The sequence below is a fragment of the Lygodium microphyllum genome, chromosome 3 (genome assembly GCF_053477565.2).
Source record: "Lygodium microphyllum isolate KBCC chromosome 3, Lygodium_microphyllum_v1.1.10, whole genome shotgun sequence".
Lineage (NCBI taxonomy): Eukaryota > Viridiplantae > Streptophyta > Polypodiopsida > Schizaeales > Lygodiaceae > Lygodium > Lygodium microphyllum.
The window spans coordinates 143,708,621-143,733,956 of record NC_141137.1 but is presented as its reverse complement, the minus strand read 5'-3'; the positions used below and the strand labels follow the sequence as shown (position 1 = coordinate 143,733,956).

Here is a 25,336-nt window from a genome sequence, read left to right as displayed (position 1 = left end):
TATGTCAACTTTGGCACATGCAAGATAAGATTTGTATATATGTCATCAACACGTTGCAACTAGGTGAGGGAGGAGTATGTCCCATGCAACAACTACAAGTGGAGAGCAAGGGGGGCTAACTAGTGGAGGGTATCACTGCCCACTAGGCCAATGAGATGGTATGCTATTGCATCCCAAAAACAGCATCACTGATGCAATATGGATGGCAACAGATTCAATTGGCATAAGCTCTTGGCATAAGCTCAAACATCCATGAAGGGAAGATAAGAGTACTTATCACCAAGTTAATAGCACTACCAAGCATGGCACTTGCGAACCTCAGTGTGAGTAGAACAACACTTGCGTACATGTCATCATGAGGCTACAAGCCAAGTGAATAGCATGCTCTATGTAGCTGCTTATTTTCTTATTGGAACACCATTGCAAGTTCTTATCACCAAGTTAATAGCACTACCAAGCATGGCACTTGCGAAGCTCAATGTGAGTAGAATGACACTCGCATACATGTCATCATGAGGCTACAAGCCAAGTGAGGAGCATGCTCTATGTAGCTGCTTATTTTCTTATTGGAACAGCATTGCAAGTTGAGAGAAGGGGCTAGCTTGTGTGTGTAGCCAATCCATCTAGGACAACATAGTCTGGATTCACGCTAACGTTGAGTGCTAAAAATCGTAGCATAATAGTCCCACGCTATTCATCCACTAGAGTATGGAAATATTACACTTGATGAGAGATTGCATCAACTACAACAAAAGCTTGGCAATGGCAACTATTATAAAATTGGTACCATTTGGAATTCAAAATACCACATTCCCTAAGCAATTTGGTGATTGAAGGAAATAGCTAGAAAGGCAATGATAGCAATGACAACAAGAGTACTTACCAAGCCACTAAATGGTTGGCAACATGTTACCAATAAGTCTTATGCTCAACTAGCAAGGACTTTATAGTGAGATTAAATTCTCGAACAAGGCATCAATAGTTGTTTTTTTCGATGGTACATGCCCATTATTTCTTCAAAAAGAAAAGGCTACTCTTTAGGGCCTAATGAGATGATGTAATGAAGGGAGCTTACATGGAGATATGCAAGGCAAAGTTGTAGCCTTGCAACACCAACTTAAATATATGATAGCCAATGTTTTCACATGACTCAATTTATGTGAGACTCTACCCATTCAAATCAAAATATCAAGAAATGCCCACTATCAATTAAATTCAGATGGTAGTGGTGTTTAAGTGTCATCGGTGCTTGTATTATGCTTTGTGTGTGAGCAATGGATGGCATATTACGAAGATCATATGATTAAATAATAAAACCTAACACATGATTAGCAATGAAATGACTTTATAATTGCATGGTCCAAATGGTCATGAAGGATGTAGCATGCCACAAGCAACAGGTCAATGCCAAGTGTACGACTCACCTCACAAATTCTATTGATAATGACTCTGTTAAGTGTTTCCCAAAGTCAACACTTGGAGAGCCGTGTCCAAAGAAGAGAGATTAGTTGGTGCATGCACGTGTATATTGGCACATGTGAGGAAAAATGGACAGCAGCCCCGACAGCATGCACGTGTAGAATGTGAATGGCAGGTAAAAATGTACTCATTTAGAAACTACCAAAATATGTATAATTGCAGTGAATGTGACTGTCAGGTAACAATGTCAGATCAACACCCGATCTGTAAAATCGAAACCACCAAAGCATGAGTGATGCTCAACCTTGAGTCTTTAACAGGCACAAGTGGTACTAACAATGCCAAAAAAAATCACGAAACACACACATCCTTGAAAAACCAATACATCATTGTTGTGAGTGAGCTCTTTTTTTTTAGGCAAGGCTCTTTTTGTCTTTCTTTATGAGATGCAGTTCCCTTAGTTTCTCTCCAGATAGACTCCTGGGAAGGCTTATGCTTCTCCATTCACGTAACAGAGTTTCTCCCTGAAAGGAAGATCGGAGAAATGCAGGAGCCACCAGATGTCTTTTCTTTGGTGCTACTCTTGCCAACGCGCCAGCTAATTGACGATATGTTCTTGGAGAACATCTTTTTGTATCTTCTTCATATGCTTCATAATCTAGTGTATTTATAGAATCTGCCTGCAAAGCATCGGGTAAGAAGCAGCTGCAGAAGGAACCTGATCCAAAACAATGCAATGTTAGTAAGCCAAGATAACCACAGAAGATCCTGTAATCGAACACTTGCTATCCCATAAGAGTTTGACACAGACCTATCCTTGCGAGGCGATTTATCCACCCTGGAATGGGAGATTCAACTAATCTCATGCATACATCATCACAAAAGTGATTGCAATTTTTGAAAAGAAGATTATAGGAGTCCCCGGTATATTCACAGGCAATCTCCTCAATAAATTCTCTGAACTTTTCAGGTCCCAACCACAAGGATCCCAATGTTATAGATTTCCGAAATCTAAATCCTGGGCATTGCCTTGGCTCAACTTCAAACACCCCACTCGTTGGGTAGTCGTGAGCACCATATGCATACTCCATTCCATATGCTGCAGACATTGAATGATACCTTGTGTAAACATTAGTTTTTCCAGAAAAGCAGCTCTCAATTCAACTGGCGACGGACCCTAACTCAATATGTACAAACATTAAGTGTTCACACATAAAGTAATAGGCTTGATTCAACACGCACATCTAGTAACTGCCACAATACCTCACAGCCTTTTTAGGTCGAACATGGACACACTCAGTCTTTCGCAGAAAAATGATCCTGCAAATGAATCTATCACCCATCTCACAAACAATAAAAACTGCAGTTTCAAGCTCTCAGATTTCCCCATATTACTACCTGTAGAGTCATGTAGAGTGCCGCCACAATCTTTACAAGAATGAAATTGTAGTCAGATTAACAATGCTGAGCCAAGTCTAAGGAGGAATAAGAACAAATGAGAACAAATACTAAGTGAGCCTTCTTGTAACTTTGGGATAAGGTCTAGGATAACTTATGTTACTGTAACCCACCTGCACACATTCACAAGTACAGATACTGATTTCCCGACCAACATACTCCAAGCTCCATCAACACCGGATGGAGTGTGGACAGAAGAATGGAACAGCTAAAGCACATGGAAATTCGACACTTGACAAAAGACATTTTTTTGGTCCAAAATGTATTCTTGAGTTTAAAGCAGTGAAGGACAATGTTCAGTTCCCAATTTACCCCCACTGAGCATAGTTGCCAAGAGTTTCGGAAAGGGGGAAACGAAAATACGTTTTGAACTCATAAAATGGAGTTGGCATCGCCTCCTACGCCACCCTCCAGATCTGCCATTGCCCCTCTATTCGCACCCGCCCTACTCTATGTTGTATTGCATCTCTGCCAACCAATGCCGCCCTGCTCCATTAGTTGTTTCCATCAACACCACCTAGGTCACCCTACATCCTACAGCACCGCCGTTGTTGTGCCACTAACAATAGCTTTGCCAACAGCGGTTGCTGCTCCCAACGCTCCACTAAGTGCCACCATAGTCATCACCGTCTACCCAACACCGCTGGTCTCTGCGCATGCATCTCGAGGTGATAGAAATTTGGGGCTTTTGCCTAACTTGGAGTACACGCTTCATCACCCAATGTGCCAAGATTGTGTAATTTCCTCGAGATTTGTGCAATAAAAGCGGACCTTTTGTGATTCTCGCACGTACATTGCTGGTCGCTACTGACATAAGCTGGAAGTATTACCAAGACTGGGTCAGCTTGTACCTCAAACACATCACCGTGGTGCTAGACGACAATTAGCTACTCCTGTTGCTGCCCCTGCTCCTCCTACATCAAATCAAAGGAAGTGGGATTCGAAAGATGCATAGGCCTCATCTAACTCATTGCCTTGCCAATTAAGATGGCTATCATACCTCATATATGGTCGTACATGACCTCTAAAGCAGCTTGGTATATTTTGAAACGCATGATTGCAGCTTGTAATGAAGCCAAAATCTCCTACTTACAGAGAGAATTGGCTAATGCACATACGGATAAGGGTGACAGCATGATTGAAGGTGAACACTTGCAAGACATTCATGAGCAACTGCTAGACATTGATGAGGTTATTATTTTGGATGTAAAAATGGTGAATGTCACAAACTCCAAGAAATGTTGCTATGCGGTCAAGGGGTGTAGCCATCTAAATGTAAGGGCAAGGGAAAAGCAAAGCAGTATGTAAAAAATAACCAAAAGGCTAATTTGGGACAGCAATCAAACAAGGCTGCCCCAGACACAAAGAAGACAAAGAAAAAGGAAAAATGCCACTACCATAAGAAACCAAGACATTACATTGATGAATGTAGGAAAAGGTTGGCTAAGAAGAAGAAAAAGACAGCCACTTATTGCCTATATATAGGCAGCCTACCCTCCCACTCTTATTATCCATCATTAATCCTTCGTGGTCCATCATCGATCCTTTGTGATCAGCCAGCCCTCCTCATTCTCTCATCCCCTTACAACTGTATGGCACCCACACTAATGCGTAGAGCTCTGTGTTGGGGCCGACTTGCAGCGTTGTACCTTCAACCATCACAGTCACATTGTTCCTTCTCTCTCCTACAATCTCCCTTTGTCTCCTCTCCGAGTTCACTTTTCTCTTTCCATTGGTGCACTCTCACATGGTATCAAAGCCATGCATGGGAGCCAGAGATCTTGAAGAGGAGCGTGTTATCCACGACAATATTTGCACAGTGGCATCCTCATGTGCTGCAGACCCTGCATTTGGAGTCAAACAAGGCAAGGGGACCTGTTTCCAGCCCTTTTAGGTTGTGCTTACCAAGGCAGATTTGTGTCTTGCACATGGGCAGCCTTATATAGGCTGGGCAGCACCATTACTGACCCTATGTGGCCTCTACCAAGTTGGGCCGCACCATTTTGCAAGTTCAGTATTGCATTTCCTGCAGGCAGTCCCCCCCTTCAATTTGCATTTCAGTGCAAGCAGCTCTTGTCTCTCTCCATTTTGTGTGGGCAAGTCATCAATTCCCAGGGAGGCACATTTGCAGGCTAAGCAACACCTACTCTCTGCTGGGCAGCCTGTTTATAAGCACACAGACACATCTTTCAACTCTATTTCATACTGACTGGTCTTTTCTGACCACGGCGACTTCTTTTCAATGCTGGGCGGCCTTTCTGTCAAGCCTGACACAAGGTAGATTTGCATTTATTGCAGGCATTGTACTTCCGAGCACTCCTGGTAAGATACTAGCCCCTAAATTGGCTGCATTTACAGCTGGAATAACTATATTCATCTGTGTTTATTGCTCCCTCCTACTCCCCATCAAGTCATCTCTCTCACCTCGGATACTCCCCGTCTACACTGTTGTCCATCAGTCCTTTCTGATCAATGCAATGATGGACCCCATACAAGCGGAGGATATCCCAATTGCAGCATCTTCTTTGTTTTCTTTCAAGTATTTACTAAAGGACATCTATGGCTGACACGTATGCTATGGAGAATCGTGTGGTTTGGACTGATTCAAACTTACCACCATCCTATGTCTCTTTCCTACTATATTCTTCTAGGGCTAGAACTAGTCTCCGATTGGCATTGATGGCAAAGACCGATTCTTACAAAGCCCATACACATGGCTGTGCTTATACAAATTTATCTGCAAGTATAGGACAAGCCAAGCAAAAGAATGTGAAGAGGACGAAATTGAAGTCATCTCCCAACTCAGATACAACTTTTGTGGGGAAGCGTAGAGGATATCTCGCGTGTCTTCATTGCAAGAAGACCTCACACTCCAAGGAGAAGAGTTGGAGAATATACCCTCACCTTCATCCACGAGCGAAGGGTTAATCTTCATTCGAGCCTTCACCTACCTCTACTTCATCACCCGCTATTACCAACCAGTCCATATTTCTACATATTCATCAAGTAGCGGAGCCTTCTTCAATTGTCTTGTCTTCTAAGCATCCTTAGCTCATTGATAGTGGTCTTCTAAGCATCCTTAGCTCATTGATAGTGGTATATCGAGTCATATCACTCCCTAAGGTGATTTGTTGCAATATCTCCATCTGGTCACCATCCCTCAAGCTCTATTTCTAAGGCCCTACATGTTTTGGACATAAACTTTCCTCTCCTCTCAGTTAATGGGCTTCCTAGACTCAAGACCTACATTGTTTTCCTTGAGCCGTCCGTCTTTATTGAGGATTCTTCTACAAGGATCTCCTTGGAGAAGAAGCTTCAAATGCCCAATGTTGACAACTCTCGTTCCATGAAGGATCACATCAACAAACTGAAGGATATGCAAGATGAGCTTACGTCTTTTGAGAGAACAATATCTTTTGAGGATATGGCTATGTTCTATAGATACAACTACCATCTCCTAAGTACAATGTCCTCTATACCAACCTTTTGGCTTCGAGGACCTGAGATACTCTTCTTTGGAAGCAGCTTTCACAACTTGTCTTGAAGCATGATGAGCATCTCAAAGAGGTATTGCGCCTAGTGGCACGAGGATCAAGACACGCAATGCTTACACACAGCAGAAGAGACAAAGAGAAAGTGCAGAGTAGTGAGAAGAGTGAACACGACTTGTGGGTACAATGACGAGTGTATCACTTTAGGTTTTTAGATAGATATATATAAAAGTACAATGTGCTAAGGGTGTGTTCACAGCCGTGCACATATAAAAGGCACGATGGCTCTTTATTCCCAACAACCTCCCACCTAAAGGCAATGTGCCTTAAGAGGAGAAAAGAATCAGCTAAGTCTAGGTATGTACAAAGCTAAAATAAATATAGCTATCCAACTCCCATCATCTGTCGGCAATGAGCAAATTGCTCTGCTAGAAGACCCTTTGTGAGAAGGTCTACAGGATTATCATCTGTATGCACTTTGACAAGCTCAATGCTCTTGATGTCAAGTACATCTCTAATGAAGTGGTACTTTACCTGTATGTGCTTTGTCTTTGCATGAAAAATAGTACACATATAAAAGGCACGATGGCTCTTTATTCCCAACGACCTCCCACCTAAAGGCAATGTGCCTTAAGAGGAGAAAAGAATCAGCTAAGTCTAGGTATGTACAAAGCTAAAATAAATATAGCTATCCAACTCCCATCATCTATCGGCAATGAGCAAACTGCTCTGCTAGAAGACCCTTTGTGAGAAGGTCTACAGGATTATCATCTGTATGCACTTTGACAAGCTCAATGCTCTTGATGTCAAGTACATCTCTAATGAAGTGGTATTTCACCTATATGTGCTTTGTCTTTGCATAAAAAATAGGATTCCGTGCTAGCATGATAGCACTCTGACTATCACAATGGAGAACGAGTAACTCTGTGATGCCAAACTCTCCCACGAGACGTGAAAGCCATAAAGCCTCCTTGCATGCCTCAGTGACAGCCACATACTCTGCCTCTGTAGTAGACAATGCAACACACTTTTGTAGCCTGGAGATCCAAGAGATTGCTCCTCATGTGAAAGTAAACACATACCCAAAAGTAGACTTCCTACAGTTCACATAACAAGCATAGTCTGCATCCGTAAAGCCAACAACAGATGCTTTCTGCTTTGCAAAGTAGATGCACAACTCCTTTGTGCCTTTGAGGTATCTCATAATACCTTTCACTGCATCCCAATGCTTCTTGCCAGGGGTTGCCATATATCTGTCAACCACTCCCACTGCAAAGGCAATGTCAGGACGTGTAGCAACCATGGCATACATCAAACTGTCAACAGCTGAAGCATATGGTATCTTGGCCATTTCAACCTTCGCATCATCAGATGTAGGGTTGTCCTCTGCACTAAGTTTCCCATATGGAGACAATGGAACCCGTTTTCCCCCCCTCCATATTGAAACGCTGCAAAACTTTGGAGATATACTCTTGCTGAGATAGATAGAGTAAGCCTTTCGATCTTTGTCAGAGTATTCACATGCCAAGAATGTGATTTGCATCATCAAGATCCTTCACGTTAAAGCTACCATGAAGACTTTGCTTCAATGAGTCCAAGGCATGAGTATCCCTGCCAACAATCAACATGTCATCAATATACAAAACCAAGATAATCAGGCTGTCATCTACTGCCTTCTTGGTGTACAAGCAATGATCAACTTTACTTCTATGAAAGCCTTGGGATTGCATGAATGTATCAAATTTATAATACCATTCTCTTGGTGTTTGATTCAGCCCATACAAACTCCTTTTGAGATTACATACCATTTTTTCCTTCCCTTGTTCAACAAATCCTTCAAGCTGTTGCATATATATATCTTCATACAGATCACCATGTAAAAACGCAGTCTTTGCATCCATCTGTATGAGCTCCATATCCTCAACTGCAACCAAGCCCAAAATGGTTCTCAATGTAGTCATCTTGAACTACACAAGAGAAAATCTCATCAAAGTCAATTCCATGCTCCTGCTTGTACCCTTTTGCAACCAATCTTGCTTTGTACTTTGGTGAGGAATCAGAAGTGACCTCCATCTTATAAACCCATTTGCATGGAAGGATTTTCTGTCCTTTAGGCAACTGCACCAAGTCCCAAGTGCCATTTTTTTCAAGAGATTTCATCTCTGACAGCATGGCTTTATACCATTTATTGCTGTCCTATCTGTCCATTGCTTCCTTAAAGCAAGAAGGTTCACCATAGTCTGTCAACATGACATAATCAGCCACATTAATTGCACCAAGAATAAACCTATCAGATTGTCTAGTAGCCCTAGACGATTTCCTAACCCAATGGTCATTGTTTGTTGGCTGTTCCTGCAAATTTCCATTTTCAGCATGCTGTCTTGCCATTTCAGCCTGCAAATTAGCATTAACAGCTTGTTGTCTTGGCTGTTCCTGCACATGTAATGGCTCATTTTCATAGGCAATAGCTGGCTCCTGCATTTACAAGTTCATTTACAGCAAGTATTTGTAGCTGTACAGCGGGCACATTTTGTTGTCCAAAAGGTATTTCTTCCCGAAATACAACCCTATGGACCTAATCAATCTTTTCGGCCTGTTTGTGCATGAGATCTTCCCAGAAGATAACGTCATTGCTATGTACTACTTTCATTTTCTCGAGATCCCACAATTTATATTCCATTTCACCCTCGTCACCATATCCTAGGAAAATGCATTTACAGGACTTTGGCTCAAGTTTGCTGCATTTTTCTTTACGAATGTGCACAAAAGCCTCGTAGCCAAACACGCATATAAAGGTGGCTTGCCCGACCACGTTTAATCAATCTTTTCGGCCTGTTTGTGCATGAGATCTTCCCAGAAGATAACGTCATTGCTATGTACTACTTTCATTTTCTTGAGATCCCACAATTTATATTCCATTTCACCCTCGTCACCATATCCTAGGAAAATGCATTTACAGGACTTTGGCTCAAGTTTGCTGCATTTTTCTTTACGAATGTGCACAAAAGCCTCGTAGCCAAACACGCATATGAAGGTGGCTTGCCCGACCACGTTTCCTCACATCCTCGTATCCTAGGACTTTTGATGCTGCATTGACGACCCCACATCCTCGTGAGTCAATTGTTAACAATGGTGCTTCTCAGCATACAACTCCTCCTGCAACAACTGTTGCCAATTTACGGCCTTCACATGGACAAATTCTTGGCAATAGCTCTTCTATTCCTATTGAGGAGAGGACTAAAACACAACTTATTCCATATAGGCAAGGTGGTGCCCACAATTCAAAGGTACTTTATGTAAAGAAAATAACCTAACACAGAAGCATAGACAGAAACCATACGACAAAGCGCAGACTGATAAAAAAACACAGTTAGGATTAGGGTTAGGATAACTCAGAGACAATGAACACAGTTAATAAATGAAATGATATGACTACTAATAATACGATGCTCATGCAACAAACATACTATGCAGTGAATGAATGCTGGACCTCGAACTCCTGTATCTCAAGGATCAAGACAGGGGTAATGAGCTGGAGAGTGTATCGTACTCCGAACGGTGAGAGCGGAGTTTTGAGCTCGGGATGTGCCTACAATTTGCCAAAAAATCCAAAATTTAGGGAAAAAATATTTAACATCGAAGGCGACGGCTCCAACTAGGACGATTTTAAGCACCAAGTGAAATACGACTTTTAAAAGGCGCCCCAGCGACACTTGTGGATTTTTGATAATTTTTCAGACTGCCGTGCGGGTTGTCAAGAGTTGCCAGTCAATGCGGGATGTAGAGCTGGACGTGCAAAAATTTACAGCACTCGAATCGGAGCCCGAACGAGAAAGGAGCCACAAAATGGGCAAGATATGAAGAGGTGGACATTTGAGAGGGCCAAAAGAAGTGCCCTTTGGGGGAATTTTATCCCCCCTTCAATTTTTTAGTTTGCTTCCGAATCGATGTAGACATGAAGATTGCTGATTGTGAAGATGCTGGACATTGAATGCGGGCTGACCCGCAATCCTGTACCAAATCCGAGATCTCGAGACATGAAGCCTAAGCGGTAATTCAATTTTTATGAAGAAAAAATGAGTTTTTATGCTATTTGGATGATGAAATATTGTTCCCATGGGCTCATTATGCATTATGATGTTGTTTCCTATGAGTTTTATCAATTAATGCTCAGAAAATCAGAGAATCATAAGTGATATGGCTAGAATTAGTGTTATAAAACCCGTAAAACACGCGTTTAAGGGGTAAAATGGGGGGTTTTTTGCAAGATAAAGAGAAAGTATGGGCAATAACATCTACAAAACCTGAAATTTTGCTGTCAAAGAACCTAAGGGCCACAGCCCATAATCAATCTTAATTTCTAGTCATTTTTTATTGAAGAAAATAGAGGAAAAATACCAAAAAATAGTGGGAAATGGGTTTTAAATGAAAGAAAATTAGGAAACGATAAAAAGAAAATTCCAAAAAATTACATAAGTGTTTGTGCAATGTATAATGAAGGTAGAGCACGAGGTTAGCCTCGGTTTACCCTCGTTTCTATGTTTATGTCCGTGTTTATTGCTTTCTCCATAAAGAAATACACATAAAATGACCTTTACACCTATCAATGAATGCAAAACATTAAACGATAGGGTGAGAGGGGAGGTTGAGCGTCAAAGTATAATCTTAAATCTGATTTATGTGTTGAATCATGCCTATAGGCCGTTGTTTTAAAATAAAGGAAAAGGCAGCATGAGCGTAAGGCTCGGTGTCTCTCGTTTCATTATATAAACGTTAGTATGGAAATCATGAAAAGATTGGTTTCGCACGATACACAATGCTGATTTCCTTATGTTTGTGCACTAAACCATTCACATTATGCATTATGCATGGTTCATGGTATCAAAGGACAAAACCTCCTGGACTGCATAGCAATTGTTTTCTTAGAACTTTGACCCACGATTGAGAGTGTAAGGTTATCCCGTGCTGTAGGGTAGAGGGTCGGTTTTCTAAGAGACTGCTAAGTAAGGACACATGGTATATCTCCTGAAAATACGAGAAATACGAAAGAGAGGAGTTTGTGTTCGTTTGTGTTATATGTTGAGCAACGCATCAAGGGGCCAATCCTTGCAATGTAGGAGAGCTGCAGTAGGGCCGCAGTGTTTCTACCGAGAGGTTGCCTCCATATGTATGTGATTGTGGCATTGCCAACGTGTATGTTTTCTCCCTTTGAGGAGTTTAAGGGAAACGTTAGACTATAAACTATAAATGCCTAAATTAAGCTTTAGGGCAGTTTATCCTTTAGCATTAGATTGACGCTCCTGGTCCGCGTGGCCGTGAGGGTGTTTGTGTGTCATGAGCATGAGGTCCGGCTAGTGCTATAGGCAGTGCCGGCCCATTTTAGGTCCCATCAAACGGATCCCAAATCGCAGCAAGGCAGCCTTCGGATGTCAAACACCAACAAACACAATAGTGAGAAGTTGTATCTAATGCAGACAGTAGTGAGGAGAGAAAAACTAAAAACGTAAGCAGCGCGTGAGAGAAAGACTAAAAACGCAGGCAGGATAGCTTGCAAGAGAGAGAAAGACTAAAAAAGTAGCCAGGACAACCTTCAGGAGAGAGAAAGACTAAAAACACATGCAGAACAGCCTGCAGGAGAGAGAAAGACTGCAACGACTACAGCAAGAGAGAAAATTGTCGCAACAGCTAGAGCCTGCAAATGCAACAGTTTGCTGACGTGGCAAGCTGTATGATAGCAGTGCAGATGATCAACAATCAATCGCTAGGTAAAAACAGCAGCAATCATCGTGTCAGAGCTGAAAACAAGTGCCAGACTAGAGGGAACAGTGATGGACAGCAAGGGCTGAGATGTCCTCCGTGATGGGGGTGTGGACAACAAGCTAGTAACACCTAAAACCTGCAAAAACGAGATTCAGGAAGAGTGAAGGGCTGGCTATCAATTTATAGAAGATTAGAGCTCTAGATCCCCTCCCACTTAACTCTCTCAATCCGCTCCATGTTTTAGGATTTTGGCTAAAATAAGCCTAAAATAAGCATGTTTTGGGATTGTTTAAGTGGCTAAGAGAAATTCTTAGCACAACACCCCCTCTTAGGCCCAAAATAGGACGAGAAAAGTAGGCCAGCCTATATTTTGATTTACCCAAGACGTCGACTGCCCAGTGGCCTACCAAGACTACAGAGGCGATGGTTATCTAACCAAGGGAGCCCAAATGATCACCGCAGAGAGACCAGGGCATCGGATCAAGGTTTCTCGGTGGCTGCCCAAGGGCCAACCAAGTCCTACAAAGGCAGATGGAATCAGTGGACTTTTTTTTTAATGTTTTGAAAATGCATAAGTAATATAGGAACAGCGGCCGATTAAGTGACAGATAGAAAAATATAAAGAGAGTTTTAAACCCAAGTCAAGCACAAAACTAGCACACCAATCCCTCGCACTAACTAGGATAAGTGCCTAAGGATGAGAACAAGTGTGTGTATGTGTCAATCATGTGGTGAATATATGGAAAGGCAAAAAAAGGATGGTGGGCTTAGTAAGACGAGCAAAGCAAGAAACTGCCTTTAGGAGAACTGTCATTTGGTATGCCAAGAATATGGTGGATCCTAAAGTCGACCACTCCAAAAGACCGAAAAGGGATAAATGCGCACAGATGCATGTTTACATGAATAGAATACCAATGTATGGGGTAATGCAAAGAGAGATGCAAGATATCATGCTCATGCAATATGCTATGCAACGGTGCCACTGGGACAGTGCCCTCACTAGGGAATTATTCACTTATCCAAGTGCCCTTTTACAATCATGTCATCCTGACATTGTGGATAAAGTTACAAATATCCATAATACAATACAAAAGAATAAGTGAATGTAATATCTAAAAATTGTAAGCATCATCACTGTCACGATCAAGAGTAGAAGTCGCCCCCTCTCAAACTGGAAGGAAAAGCAAGAAGGAAACACCCTCTCTCCATCAAGCTTAAGAAGTAGGGGAGGGTGTACCCAAGCCGATCCTGGATAGCAGGTACTGAAGAACCGATCGATTGACCGCTTTGGTCGAGATATCTGCAAAATTATCTGATGAAGACACAAACTCTAAGCGAATAGTGTCTGGCTCAACCTGCTCTCTGAAAAAGTCGAAGTGGATTCCCGCATGCCATGTCCGTGGTGTGATGATCAGATTGCCCGCAAGGACAATGCACTCTGGTATCGCAGTAGACAACTGTGGAAGAGTCACATGGAAAGTGAAGCGCCGCCAATAAACTCCTCAGATAGATGGCCTCGATAGTGCCATCTAAGAGAGCTCGGTACTCAACCTCGGCTGTGAAAGCCGCCACCATCTCCTACTTACGGTTGGACCAAGAAATGGGAGCCGTGCCCAAGGTAAACAGATAGCCGCCATGGAAACGCCAAGTGTCAGGATCTCCTGCCCAATCAGAATCAGTGTACCCCTACAAACATAAACCACAACCATATGTCAAGCCATAAGAAAAAGTATACCGCAAATAATGCAATACATGAAAACATGCAATCCAATGTGACATCCTAAGTACTGTGAAATACTGACTAAGTATGCTAGCTGAGTAAGCTAAATCTCACCTGGTGTAAATTAGCCAAATAAGTTTTCCTACAACAGAACGATAGGTGTGTGCATCGAAGGGCTGTCCTAGGCTATCCTTCGACAAGTGAACAGTAGGATCAAGAGACGTGGCCATTGGCCGTGTCTGATCCGAAGTGTACTGTTCCATAAGCTGAAGTGCGTACTTCTGCTGTGACACAAAAATACATCCACCAGAATGAACTATCTCCATCCCCAAAAAATAGGACAACAAACCAAGGTCTGTCATTTCAAATGTAGCTTTAAGCTTAGCCTTAATTTCCACTATGGCAGCAGAATCTGAACCTGTGATGAGTAAGTCATAAACGTATAGCAAGATATAGCTAACCCCCTCTGGTGTGGATCGAACATATAAGTTCGGGTCATAAGGGATAGAAGGGAATCCATAAGTCTGTAAAAACTCATCCATTCTATGAAACCAAGACCACGACGCTTGCTTCAGTCCATAAAGAGCTTTCTGCAAATAAAATACCTTATCCTAAGATTCCCTGAAGGAAATCCCGATGGCTGCTCCACATAGATTTCCTCCTCCAAGTATCCCTTCAGGAAGGCACTCTTGATATCCATTTGATGTATTGGCTAACCGTGGTGAGCGGCGAGCGCAAGTAGCAACCGAAAGAAAGTCAACCGTGCAGTAGGGACAAAGGTCTCTTCATAATCAATGTCATGCTTCTGTCGAAACCCTTGCACTACAAGGCAAGCCTTGTACTTGTCTAAAGTCCCATCAGCTTTTAGCTTTGTCTTAAAAATCCACTTTGTCCCGGTGACTTTCTTGTAGCTCGAACGATCCACCAATGTCCAAGTCTCATTTCGGTCAATACTCTCTAGCTCCTTTTCCATGGCCTCTCACCATTGAGGATGTTGAAGAGCCTCTTGCCATATGTACGGCTTAGAATGCGCTATATAATCAGCTGTAAACAGCGTTGCAAATGATGCCTGAGGAGCATAGTGACAGGAAACGGCCAGAACGGCCCCCCGGCACGCGGAATCGCCGTCCCCGGAATGTTTCCGTCATGGACCGCGTTTCCAAACGATGGAACGTTCCCTGTCTGAAACGGGACAGGGAACGCCACGTGGCAAAACTTACCTGCGCTTAAGTTGGATTTCCAACCACATGTCGTGCAGTGTAGGGGTTCAAGTCCTGCCAGTGGATAAAACACTTGAAACTCAACTTTGGGGCAGCCTGGATAAGCTGGTCACTTTTTTGCTCTCATGGACAACTTCCTGAATACCCATGCATTCAACACCTTAGCACAGGCTCATGTACTCTGATATTTTCTGGACTACTGTAAATCCTCCCTTTTCCTTCCCACAGGCCATTCCAGCAGCTCATATACAAAGGTCTAATCTAGACCCATGAAGTGTAGCATTAGCTTGACATGACCAGAGAAATTAAAAAATCTGCTGCTTGCAGCTCCTGAACACCACTTTGCTTCCAGTGCCTGAAATGTGGAATGTGAAATGGTGTTAACTGCATTACTGTTATGCTCTTCTAAATCCCATTCTGGATACGTCCTAGGCCAAGAGAAATAAGGAGATCACTTTATACAGACCTTGGATCGTCAGAACCTTTTCCTCAATTTGACAGAAGGGCTTTTCACTATTGAAATTTTGCCCTTTTACTGCTTCAACTTGTTGCAGTTCTTCTATTATAATAAAAGACCCACCGTATCTTGTAACTTTAGGTTGATAATTGGTGAGATAATAGATTGCATGCACCATGAGAGTTCCAAGTTTATTGGACTGGTTTTTTGTTGGTGGTTTCCTGTTTTCAAGCTCATTTAGTTGACATTCCTCAGAACCATACATATTGCTTCATCAATAAGCTGTTTTAATTAAAAGGCCTAAACAGAATGCTTTATGCATGAACAGAAAGTTGAACAGGAAGTTAAAATTTGTGACAGCATCAAGGATGCTCGCTTTGAAGCTCAAGACATGCTACATAGGCTCAATGAGGAAAGCATAAGAACATGCAGACTGCGCATCAAGGGCATGACTTGCACATCATGCTCAACTTCTATTGAATCTAGTCTAAGTTTGTTACCTGGTGTGAAAAGAGCTGTTGTTGCCTTAGCAACAGAGGAAGCTCAACTTGATTACAATCCTAACTTGGTTAGTTACAAGCAGCTCATGAAGGCTATTGAAGATACAGCCTTCGAGGCTGTTCTCATAAGTGTAGGTGAAGAGAATGATAAGTTGACTTTGAAGGTCGAGGGTGCCCATTCCATTGAAGGCATAAACTTGATTAAGAGTTCCTTGGAAGCCCTGCCAGGGGTAAAATCTGTAGAAATGGAATTACAAGTTGAGACAGTGATGGTGTCATATGATCCTGATCAGACAGGACCTCGGTGTTTTATAGAGGTCATTGAATCCACGGGATTTCCCCTTTATAATTTTAAAGCAAGTGTTTGCAATCCTCCGGGAATTGGTGGGCCTGATAGGAGTGGAGAGATTGCACATTACAAGGTTTCTTTCCTTTGGAGTTGCATCTTTACCATCCCTGTATTTCTTCTCTCAATGGTGTTGATGTACATTCCTGGAATCAAAGAATGTCTGGATACCAAAATTGTCAACATGCTAACGATTGGCCAAGTGTTACGCTGGCTCTTATCTACTGTTGTACAAGTAGTTTTTGGAAGACAATTTTATGTGGGTTCTTATAAAGCCCTCCGCCAAGCTGCAGCCAATATGGATGTGTTAGTGGCCCTAGGCACAAATGCAGCTTACTTTTACTCTGTATATATTGTCTTGCGTTCTGCAACCTCTACAAACTTTGTGGGAGCAGATTTTTTTGAGACAAATGCCATGCTGATATCCTTCATACTTCTGGGGAAATACTTGGAAGTTTTAGCCAAGGGGAAAACTTCAGAAGCTATCGCCAAGCTTATGGAGCTTGCTCCAGATATTGCTGTCTTGCTTGTTACAGATGTAGATGGCAATATCATTTCTGAAAGGGAGATCATAAATTTTGATTTTTTAAATGCCGTTCCCGTTCCCACATCCCCGTTCCCTAGGTTTGGCGTTCCCGTCCCCGTTCCCCGTTTCATGTTTCTATGCTGAGGAGCAAGCCGAGTAGATCTTCTAGGTCCCTCCAAAGAGGAATCCGGTGGTAGGATCCCCGAATCCCGCATGGTCTACCGATACCAGCGAGGTAACGGGTCTCGCGAAGGGGACATGGAAGCTAAAAAAACTGCAAGAATGTTAGGAGCAGACAATAGACCAGGCTCAGTAGGCACGATCTCTGATAATGTGGAAGAAGAAAGCGGATCGGAATCCAATGCAAAAAACTAGATAATATCCCTCTCGTCAAAAACAACATCCCGCCTAACGATCACCTTGTTTGTATGAGGATCGAATAAACGATAGGCTTTCGCTTCAAAGAAATATCCCACAAAAATAAGGAGATCAACTCAGGGAGTAAACTTACTTATCTTGTCATTAGGCGTGTGTGTGTACGCACGACACCCGAAGACTCTGAAATGGAAAATAACAGGCAGAGAGCCAAAAAATGTCTCATACGGGGTCTTCTGAGAAAGAGCCATTGTCAGGCACCGATTGAGGATGTATATCGAAGTGTTAACAACCTCGACCCTAAGGCGCTCAAGAAGCTCTGTTGCGAACAGCATAGAGCATGCCATTTCCATGACTATGCGGTTCCTACGCTCTATGACTCCATTCTGAGAGGGAGAGTTGGTAGAGGTGAGCTGGCAAGAAATACCATGCTTCTGTAGAAACTCGGAAAGCTCGTAGAAGATAAACTCACCACTGCTATCACTCCTCATGCACCCGACACAACAATCAGTCTGGTTATGAACCAGCGACACCCATGCAGAAAAATATGTAAAAGCATTTGACTTATGCTTAAGAAAGTACACCCACATGTATCGAGAATCGTCATCCACTATCAAAAAGAAGTACAGTGTCCCGTTCAAAGCGACAGTGGATGTCGGTCCGCAAAGATCAACGTGAATCAATCTAAGAGGCTCCTCAACTCTATGTGTAGATTGCTAAGGAAAAGAGGCACGGTGCTGCTTCCCCAAGCTAACAAGCTTTACAGACATCTCGAGCTAGCTTCAGGCATAAAAGGCCCTCAACCAACTTACGGCGTGACAACTCATAAAGTGAGTCATAACCAAGATGCCCTAAGCAAAAATGCCAAAGACGCTCATTGTACGTAGGCTCCTGAGATGTAGCTAAGGCCTTGAAGCTATGGAACACAGAGCCCTCGGCAATAGACTCGGTGAGAAAGTGAGTCATGTGGTATAGGTCATTAGGTTGTGCCCTACCGCAAGCAATCACTAAACAGTTTGAGAGTCAAGGACCTCGATTGTAGTCGCTGTAAAGAAAACTGCTGATCCAAACCGGCAAAGCCGCTAAACAGATAACAAGTTCACCCCAAGCTAAGATACATAATATACATTGTCCAGTGAAGCCAGATCCGGACCCTTGTCAATGGCAAAACTGATGCAACCTTGAGCCTGAATCTTGACCGAGGAGTTGTTTCCTACACGAGCCCGCCCGGCTGCAGGGGCTTGGGTATGAATAAAGTCCTCTATAGGAGTCATGTGATGTGCAGCTCCACTGTCCACAATCCAAACTGGAGCTAAAGTGCTTGGCTATGACAAGTGGGCCTCTGCAATAACCTTGTCAGGAGGCAACTCACATATGTGAACGAGACTCGCATCGTATGTTTCTACGGAGACAATGTGGGCCTCTGCAGACCAGCCAGACAAGCCCTCTGGAGTTGAGAACGTTGTCGACTGAGATGGCTGTGCGGTGGCAGTGTGAGTTTGACCTTTAAACTGCCCCTTGCCATCACCTGTTAGCAGAGTATTTGTCAGCTCATGTGTGAGTCTGAGCTTGATCTGGGCTGGGCATTTTTATTAGGTATTTTAGGTATTTTTCTGGTGTGGCATTTTATGCCAGTGGAGCATTTTATGCACCAGTCGGCCAGCTTTAATGCTGTCCGACCAGCATTATTGCTCCCCACTTTTTCAGCCTATTTATACTCAGTGGCTCCTCCTCAGTCAGTCACTTCATCTTCACCATCTGCAGACTCTGTGGAGAGAGGAGCCAGTGCCAATGCCCACGCAGCCAGTGACTCACTGTTGTATGCGACTTCTCGTGTTCAGATATATGGATTCCATTTCCCGTGCATACATCTGAGTTCTCATCTGTATCGTGTTCTTTTCTTTTCTCTTTTTGTCTTGTGTTTCAGCAGTTTATTTCAGCACATGTTTATGCTTCCACCGCTGCTCCACTTCTGACATGATATCAGTTTTCAAGATTTGTGTTTCTGCTGTGTTTTCTTGCTGATTTCAGGACTGTTTTGTACCCCTGCTGATCAGGCGACTGCTGTAGCAGCCAGGCGACCTGTTTTGGGGCTGTTTTCAGCCTGCGTTTTTTGCAGTTTTGCCATCGCCTACTGCCTCCGCACCCTCTGCTGCCTACGCACCCTCTGCTGCCTGCGTTTTTCATCTGCAGCTGCTGGCGACAGTTTTCTACCTGTTTTTCTCCAGTTTACAGCCTGCGTTTTGCTGATTCAGCGTCTCTCGTGGCTGGATGACTGTTACTTCAGGCCGTTTTTGCTGTTTTTGGCAGTTTTTGACTGATTTTTTGACTTTCTGCAGCAGCTTTTGTCTTCTATTGATCAGATTTTGGGTTCTATTGCATGTGAACTCTCTTTTTCTGTAGTCTGTGCTTGTGTTTTGGCTGTGTTTCCTCTCTAAATTCCATCTCTTCTCTACTTCTCTTCTTATCCTCTCCATATGGCTCCTCCGTGCACTTCCACTGATGATAAGTTACATGGACCTGATTATCTCACATGGCGTGCTGTCATGAAAGCTTGGTTTGTGCAGAAGCGGCTATGGTACATCGTCTGTGGAGCTATTGCTCGACCTCTCCGTCCTTTTCCTCTTCTTGAAGACTTTGATGAGGACAATCATGAGGAAGCGGTGCTCACATGGGACTCGGACGATGCCCGTGCTTACTCGGCGTTGCTTCGGTGTATTTCTAAAGCGGTCTTACCGGCGGTTACCTCCTGTAGGACATCTCCTGAAGTATGGCAGAAGTTGCAGCAGATGTACGAGGCACCTTCCACCATGCGGGCCGTCACACTTTATGGCCAGCTCCAGCAGATGAAGTTTGAGCCGAAAGATACTATTCAGTCTTTTCTTCTTCGTGTTACGCAGGTACAGGACCAGCTTCGGCACATGCAATCTGCTCTTCCCGAGGTGCATCTCGTCGGAACGGTCCTCTACAAGCTCCCCCCGGAGTTTGATGGAGTGGCCAATGCTTTGCGGGCGCAGACATCATCGACTCCTGTCAGTTTTACACATATGACCTCGATGCTTCTTGAGCATGAGACATCCTTGAGATTACAGGGGCGGCTTCCGACACATTATGGAGGCGAGGCTTATGTAGCTTCAGAGAGGGGTGACGGGAAGAAGAAGTCGAAGGCCCAGTGTTACCACTGTGGCAAGAAGGGACATTTGCGGAAGGACTGCAAGAAGTTAGCGGCTTCCAGGAAGAAGGAGCAGAAGACGAAGCGGGATGCTGACTCTACCGATGAATCCTCTCCTTCATCAGACTCCGACTCCGATCCTCCGACCAAGGTGAAGTCCAAGGCGCGGAAGGGATCCTCTTCTTTGGATCGCGGGAAGGGCTTGGTGGCCCCTTCCTCGGCTGCTTTCTAGTGGTGGTGATGAGGTCATCCCTCACGACTCTCTTGTGCCAGAGAGGGAGTGTGAGCGGGTGTTCAGATGGGGCAGCCGCGCCTCATCTATACTTTTATACAGGTGCACAGGTTCCAGAGAGGGACGTCCCTGACGCATCGACTTCAGTCTGGCGGAATCAAATCCTGGAGCTGGGATTGACATCCAGGTTCATGCTGAGCTGGTTATCTGACAAAGAGCGGGAGGCTTTCGTCTGGAGCTCACATGAGGGGACACTTTGGCGGTCTGGCCAAAGGCGGGGACTCCATGGTCACATATGTTCAGAGGCATTTTTGACAGGATGGTCTTGTATGCTCCTGCGAGACATTGATGATGGACACAGAGACATGCTATGATCTTCTCTATTTTCAGGTGTTTGGTACGATCGACATCGACATCAGGTTCTCTCCGAGGCACCTTGGTGGTGGCTTGATCACCCACTCCTTGGGTATCCATGGTTCTACTTGGTGGTTCTATGTTGTATAGTTTCTGATCCCTTTTCATTGTACTATTGTATTGTATCAGATCACCCATGATCTGAGAGAGGGTGTTAGCAGAGTATTTGTCAGCTCATGTGTGAGTCTGAGCTTGATCTGGGCTAGGCATTTTTATTAGGTATTTTAGGTATTTTTTTGGTGTGGCATTTTATGCCAGTGGAGCATTTTATGCACCAGTCGGCCAGCTTTAATGCTGTCCGACCAGCATTATTGCTCCCCACTTTTTCAGCCTATTTATACTCAGTGGCTCCTCCTCAGTCAGTCACTTCATCTTCACCATCTGCAGACTCTGTGGAGAGAGGAGCCAGTGCCAGTGCCCACGCAGCCAGTGACTCACTGTTGTATGCGACTTCTCGTGTTCAGATATATGGATTCCATTTCCCGTGCATACATCTGAGTTCTCATTTGTATCGTGTTCTTTTCTTTTCTCTTTTTGTCTTGTGTTTCAGCAGTTTATTTCAGCACATGTTTATGCTTCCACCGCTGCTCCACTTCTGACATCACCTTGCCTCCCCTGCTGGGGGTTGCCTGATTGAGGGACAAGGGTCTGAGACTTAGATTTTGATATTGTGGCTCGTGCCTTTAATCAACACTCGTCGTCAAAATGACCAACCTTTTCACAATGTTGACAATGCCTATTTTTTTAAGGTATATTCTGCCACCCTAGTTTAAGTTGTGACTGGGAGTTTCCTTGAGAATCCCCAGATTGATTTAGCTTTTGATGTTGATTTTGATTTTGAGTGGAGGTTTGGTTTGGTTTGCCCTTCCCTTGTTGCCCTTTCTAAGAATGAGCAAGAAAAACCCCCTCTATGTTGACAATACCTATTTTTTTAAGGCACATTCTGCCACCCTGGTTTAAGTTGTGACTGGGAGTTTCCTTGAGGATCCCCAGATTGATTTAGCTTTGGATGTTGATTTTGATTTTGAGTGGAGGTTTGGTTTGGTTTGCCCTTCCCTCGTTGCCCTTTCTAAGAATGAGCAAGAAAAACCCCCTCTAAAGAGGAATTATATCAAAATGATCGAACAACCGTGCGTAACGCAACAGCTGACACTCAAATTCATAGAATGTAGGCATGGTAGGCTTTGAAACTATTCCTTCCACAAAATTGAAGTATTTCTTGGGGAGTTTTTTTAGGAACAATGTGACCTGATCGTCAGAGGACTTGGGAGTCCCCGTAGTGGAGAATTCAGCGAGAAGATACCGATACTCAATCAACTTGACTTTCAAGTCATCCCGGTCAGTGATTTTAAAAAGCTGAAGCTCATGGTCAAGATTAATACGACGGATCCTATCCCAAGCCGCATAGTGGTCAGTCAAGTGAGCCCATCGCTCTGACGCTAAGTCAAAATGTTGAAGCTAAGAATGAAACTTAGGCAATAAGCCCTGCATCAACTTGATAATAGCGAAGGCATTCCTAGCCTTCCATGAGCGGGCAACCTCGTATGGAACAAATGCGGAATCGGGTTGGGGTTCCAACCCCTGCACAAGATCCCATAGGTTTTGTGAGTCAAGGACATGTCTCATCAAATTCAACCTAGTAAAATTTGACCCGTTAAAACGAGTCTTGTCATTAAATGCATTCTTGGCAGAAGATGAGCTAGAACCATGAGGTGTCGAGTAAGTGGTGTAAAATGATGGTGGGAAAGATGGTGAAGGTGGGTGTGTCTAATAAGAGAAAGAGGGAGGGAAAAGAGGTGGGTAGGCAAAAGTAGGCTGTGAGTGTCCAATGAGTGTTCATTGATGCGGAGACACCGAAACATGAATGTTTCCATAAGGTACCGGTGTAGGTAGAGACACTGGGACATGGTAGCCTAGTCCAAAGTAAGGCTAGGACATAGCAGGATGACCAGCAGGTCCACTAGACAATGCCATGGAGACAAATTGTGGAGGCAACTGATCCACACTCGGAAGAGACTGAGTGGGATACCCAGGCTACAATGATCCCGAAAGTACATATGAGGTAGGTGAAACAACATCCGACTGAGGAAAAAGTAGGCTGTGAGTGTCCAATGAGTGTTCATTGATGCGGAGACACCGAAACATGAATGTTTCCATAAGGTACCGGTGTAGGTAGAGACACTGGGACATGGTAGCCTAGTCCAAAGTAAGGCTAGGACATAGCAGGATGACCAGAAGGTCCACTAGACAATGCCATGGAGACAAATTGTGGAGGCAACTGATCCACACTCGGAAGAGACTGAGTGGGATACCCAGGCTGCAATGATCCCGAAAGTACATATGAGGTAGGTGAAACAACATCCGACTGAGGGAAGGATGAGGTCCTAAAGGATGTGCCTATGTTTCCATAACCCCCCGATGTGATGTGCAATGCGACATGAGGTATCTGAAATGGAAATGTAAATGGTGTGAATAGAAGTGGTGAAGCAGCGGAAGAATGTGGTGGGATGGGTGGGTTTTGAAAGTGAGATGGGAAAGAGGTAGGTAGACAGAAGTAGGCTGTGAGTGTCCAATGAGTGTTGATTGATGTGGAGACACCGAAACATGAATGTTTCCATAAGATTTATATTCTTCAAAGATCAACTTACCTATCTTTTCTTCCATGTACTCAGATGTGTCTTCCACCATGTTGGAACTTTGTGGAACAAGCTGATCAGCCCACTCTCGCTCGGTTCTCGGCATAGACTGTTCTAGAGACAGAATTGATGTTGATGTGTTCGAAGTCATTTGAATTTATTGTCGTTCTTGCTTCATGTGAAGAGCTCTCAGATCAAAAGCCTAGATTTCTCAAAGAGTACCAAGTTACCATTTGCTTTTGGTGCACAAGATTTGTGCCCTCAACCTCTTGGTTAAGTTTGACAATGACTACTTTAGAATTCTTAATTGTGAACCGAGACAAGTACTTCCTTTCAGTTACGAGGAGATGGAATCTACAAGTTACAATCTCCTTCTGCCTTAACTTCTCTTTTTCTTACCTCTCAAATATAATCCAAGCTATGGCATGCTCGGTTTGGCCATCTAAATTATGATTACCAGACAACTCGTTCAAAGTAATGCCAAACATTGTGGTGAGCCAATAGCCATGTGTATCTTGCATTCTTGGAAAACAGCATCGTGATGTCATTCCCAACAAGTCTTAAGGCAATCTTCAATGCCCTTGGAGCTTGTTTCCACATATCTTTGTGGCCCTATATGGACAATCCCTTAAGGGAAGCTTGTATTTCATGTTGATCATGGATGATTTTAGAAAGATGGCATGGGCTTATTTTTTGCAATTGAAGTCAAAGGCTTTCTCCCACTTCAGGAATCAGTTACTCTTTTAAGAGAACCGATGGAGCTGAAAACTTAAGACATTTGGATAGGATAAGGGAGGAGAATTTGTTTCTAATGAGCTTGCTAGGTTTTATGCAAATCGCAGTATCAACCAAGAGTTAGCAAACGCAAACAGACCTCAAGAAAATGGCATGTTGGAGGGAAAGAACCAAAGTGTGACTGAGATGGGCTAATGCACCATCCTGGGTTCACTCATGAACTTGGCCACCAAATCTATAGCAAAACACAAGTTAACATGAGTGTTGAGGAGCCATATTAAGGACCCAATCAATTGCTGATAGCAGATAGATTTTTCCAAAGGAGAATCTGCATGGGCCATAGTCTTCCAGTTTGGATCCATAGGAGTAGAAATGACCTTACATCCCTCCATCTCAAACATGGCCAAGAGCTCTTGCATATGCCGCTACTTGGAGATGAAAATCTCCTTTTGGAGTCTGATAGTCTCATGGGTTAAAATGAAGGCAGCCTATATCTGTAATCTCGAATATCGTGTGTAGAGCGGCCTTAGTCTCCTCGACCTTTTGAGCATGATTTACCTATCAAAATAAGATCGTCCACATAAAGCACGAATAATGTGTGCCCTCTAGTTGAGTTATGGACTATACCCCAACTTCCCTTGGAGGAACGGGTTTATCTTTTTGTTCTGTGGAGCTTGTTTGAGGCTGTAAAGGGTCTTCTTCAACTTGTCTATGTTCTCCTCCTTTAAATGACCATTGACAAAGGCAAGCTTCACATCAAGTTGATAAATGGGCTATCTCCTATGGTTGACTAAGGCAAGAACGGCCCTACTGGTAGCCATCTGAGTTGTAGGTACAAAGGTGTCATGGAAATCATCCACTCTTGGCAGTTGTGT

At 43.6% G+C, this 25,336-nt stretch overlaps 1 protein-coding gene and 1 pseudogene across 1 annotated transcript in view; one reads left to right on the top strand and one right to left on the bottom strand.

The window, feature by feature from the left end:
- Nucleotides 1-1,597: 1,597 nt before the first annotated feature.
- LOC148038972 (deSI-like protein At4g17486) overlaps nucleotides 1,598-25,336 on the bottom strand; it is a 39,778-nt gene continuing 16,039 nt past the window's right edge. The window contains exons 2-3 of the mRNA XM_087674836.1: nucleotides 2,231-2,518; nucleotides 1,598-2,137 (exon numbers count right to left, since the gene is read on the bottom strand). Of these exons, the coding sequence (XP_087530962.1) occupies nucleotides 1,833-2,137; nucleotides 2,231-2,518 (593 nt within the window). The 3' untranslated portion in view covers nucleotides 1,598-1,832. The remainder of the gene's footprint in view (nucleotides 2,138-2,230; nucleotides 2,519-25,336) is intronic.
- On the top strand, nucleotides 15,842-24,656 carry LOC148038973 (copper-transporting ATPase HMA5 pseudogene; annotated as a pseudogene).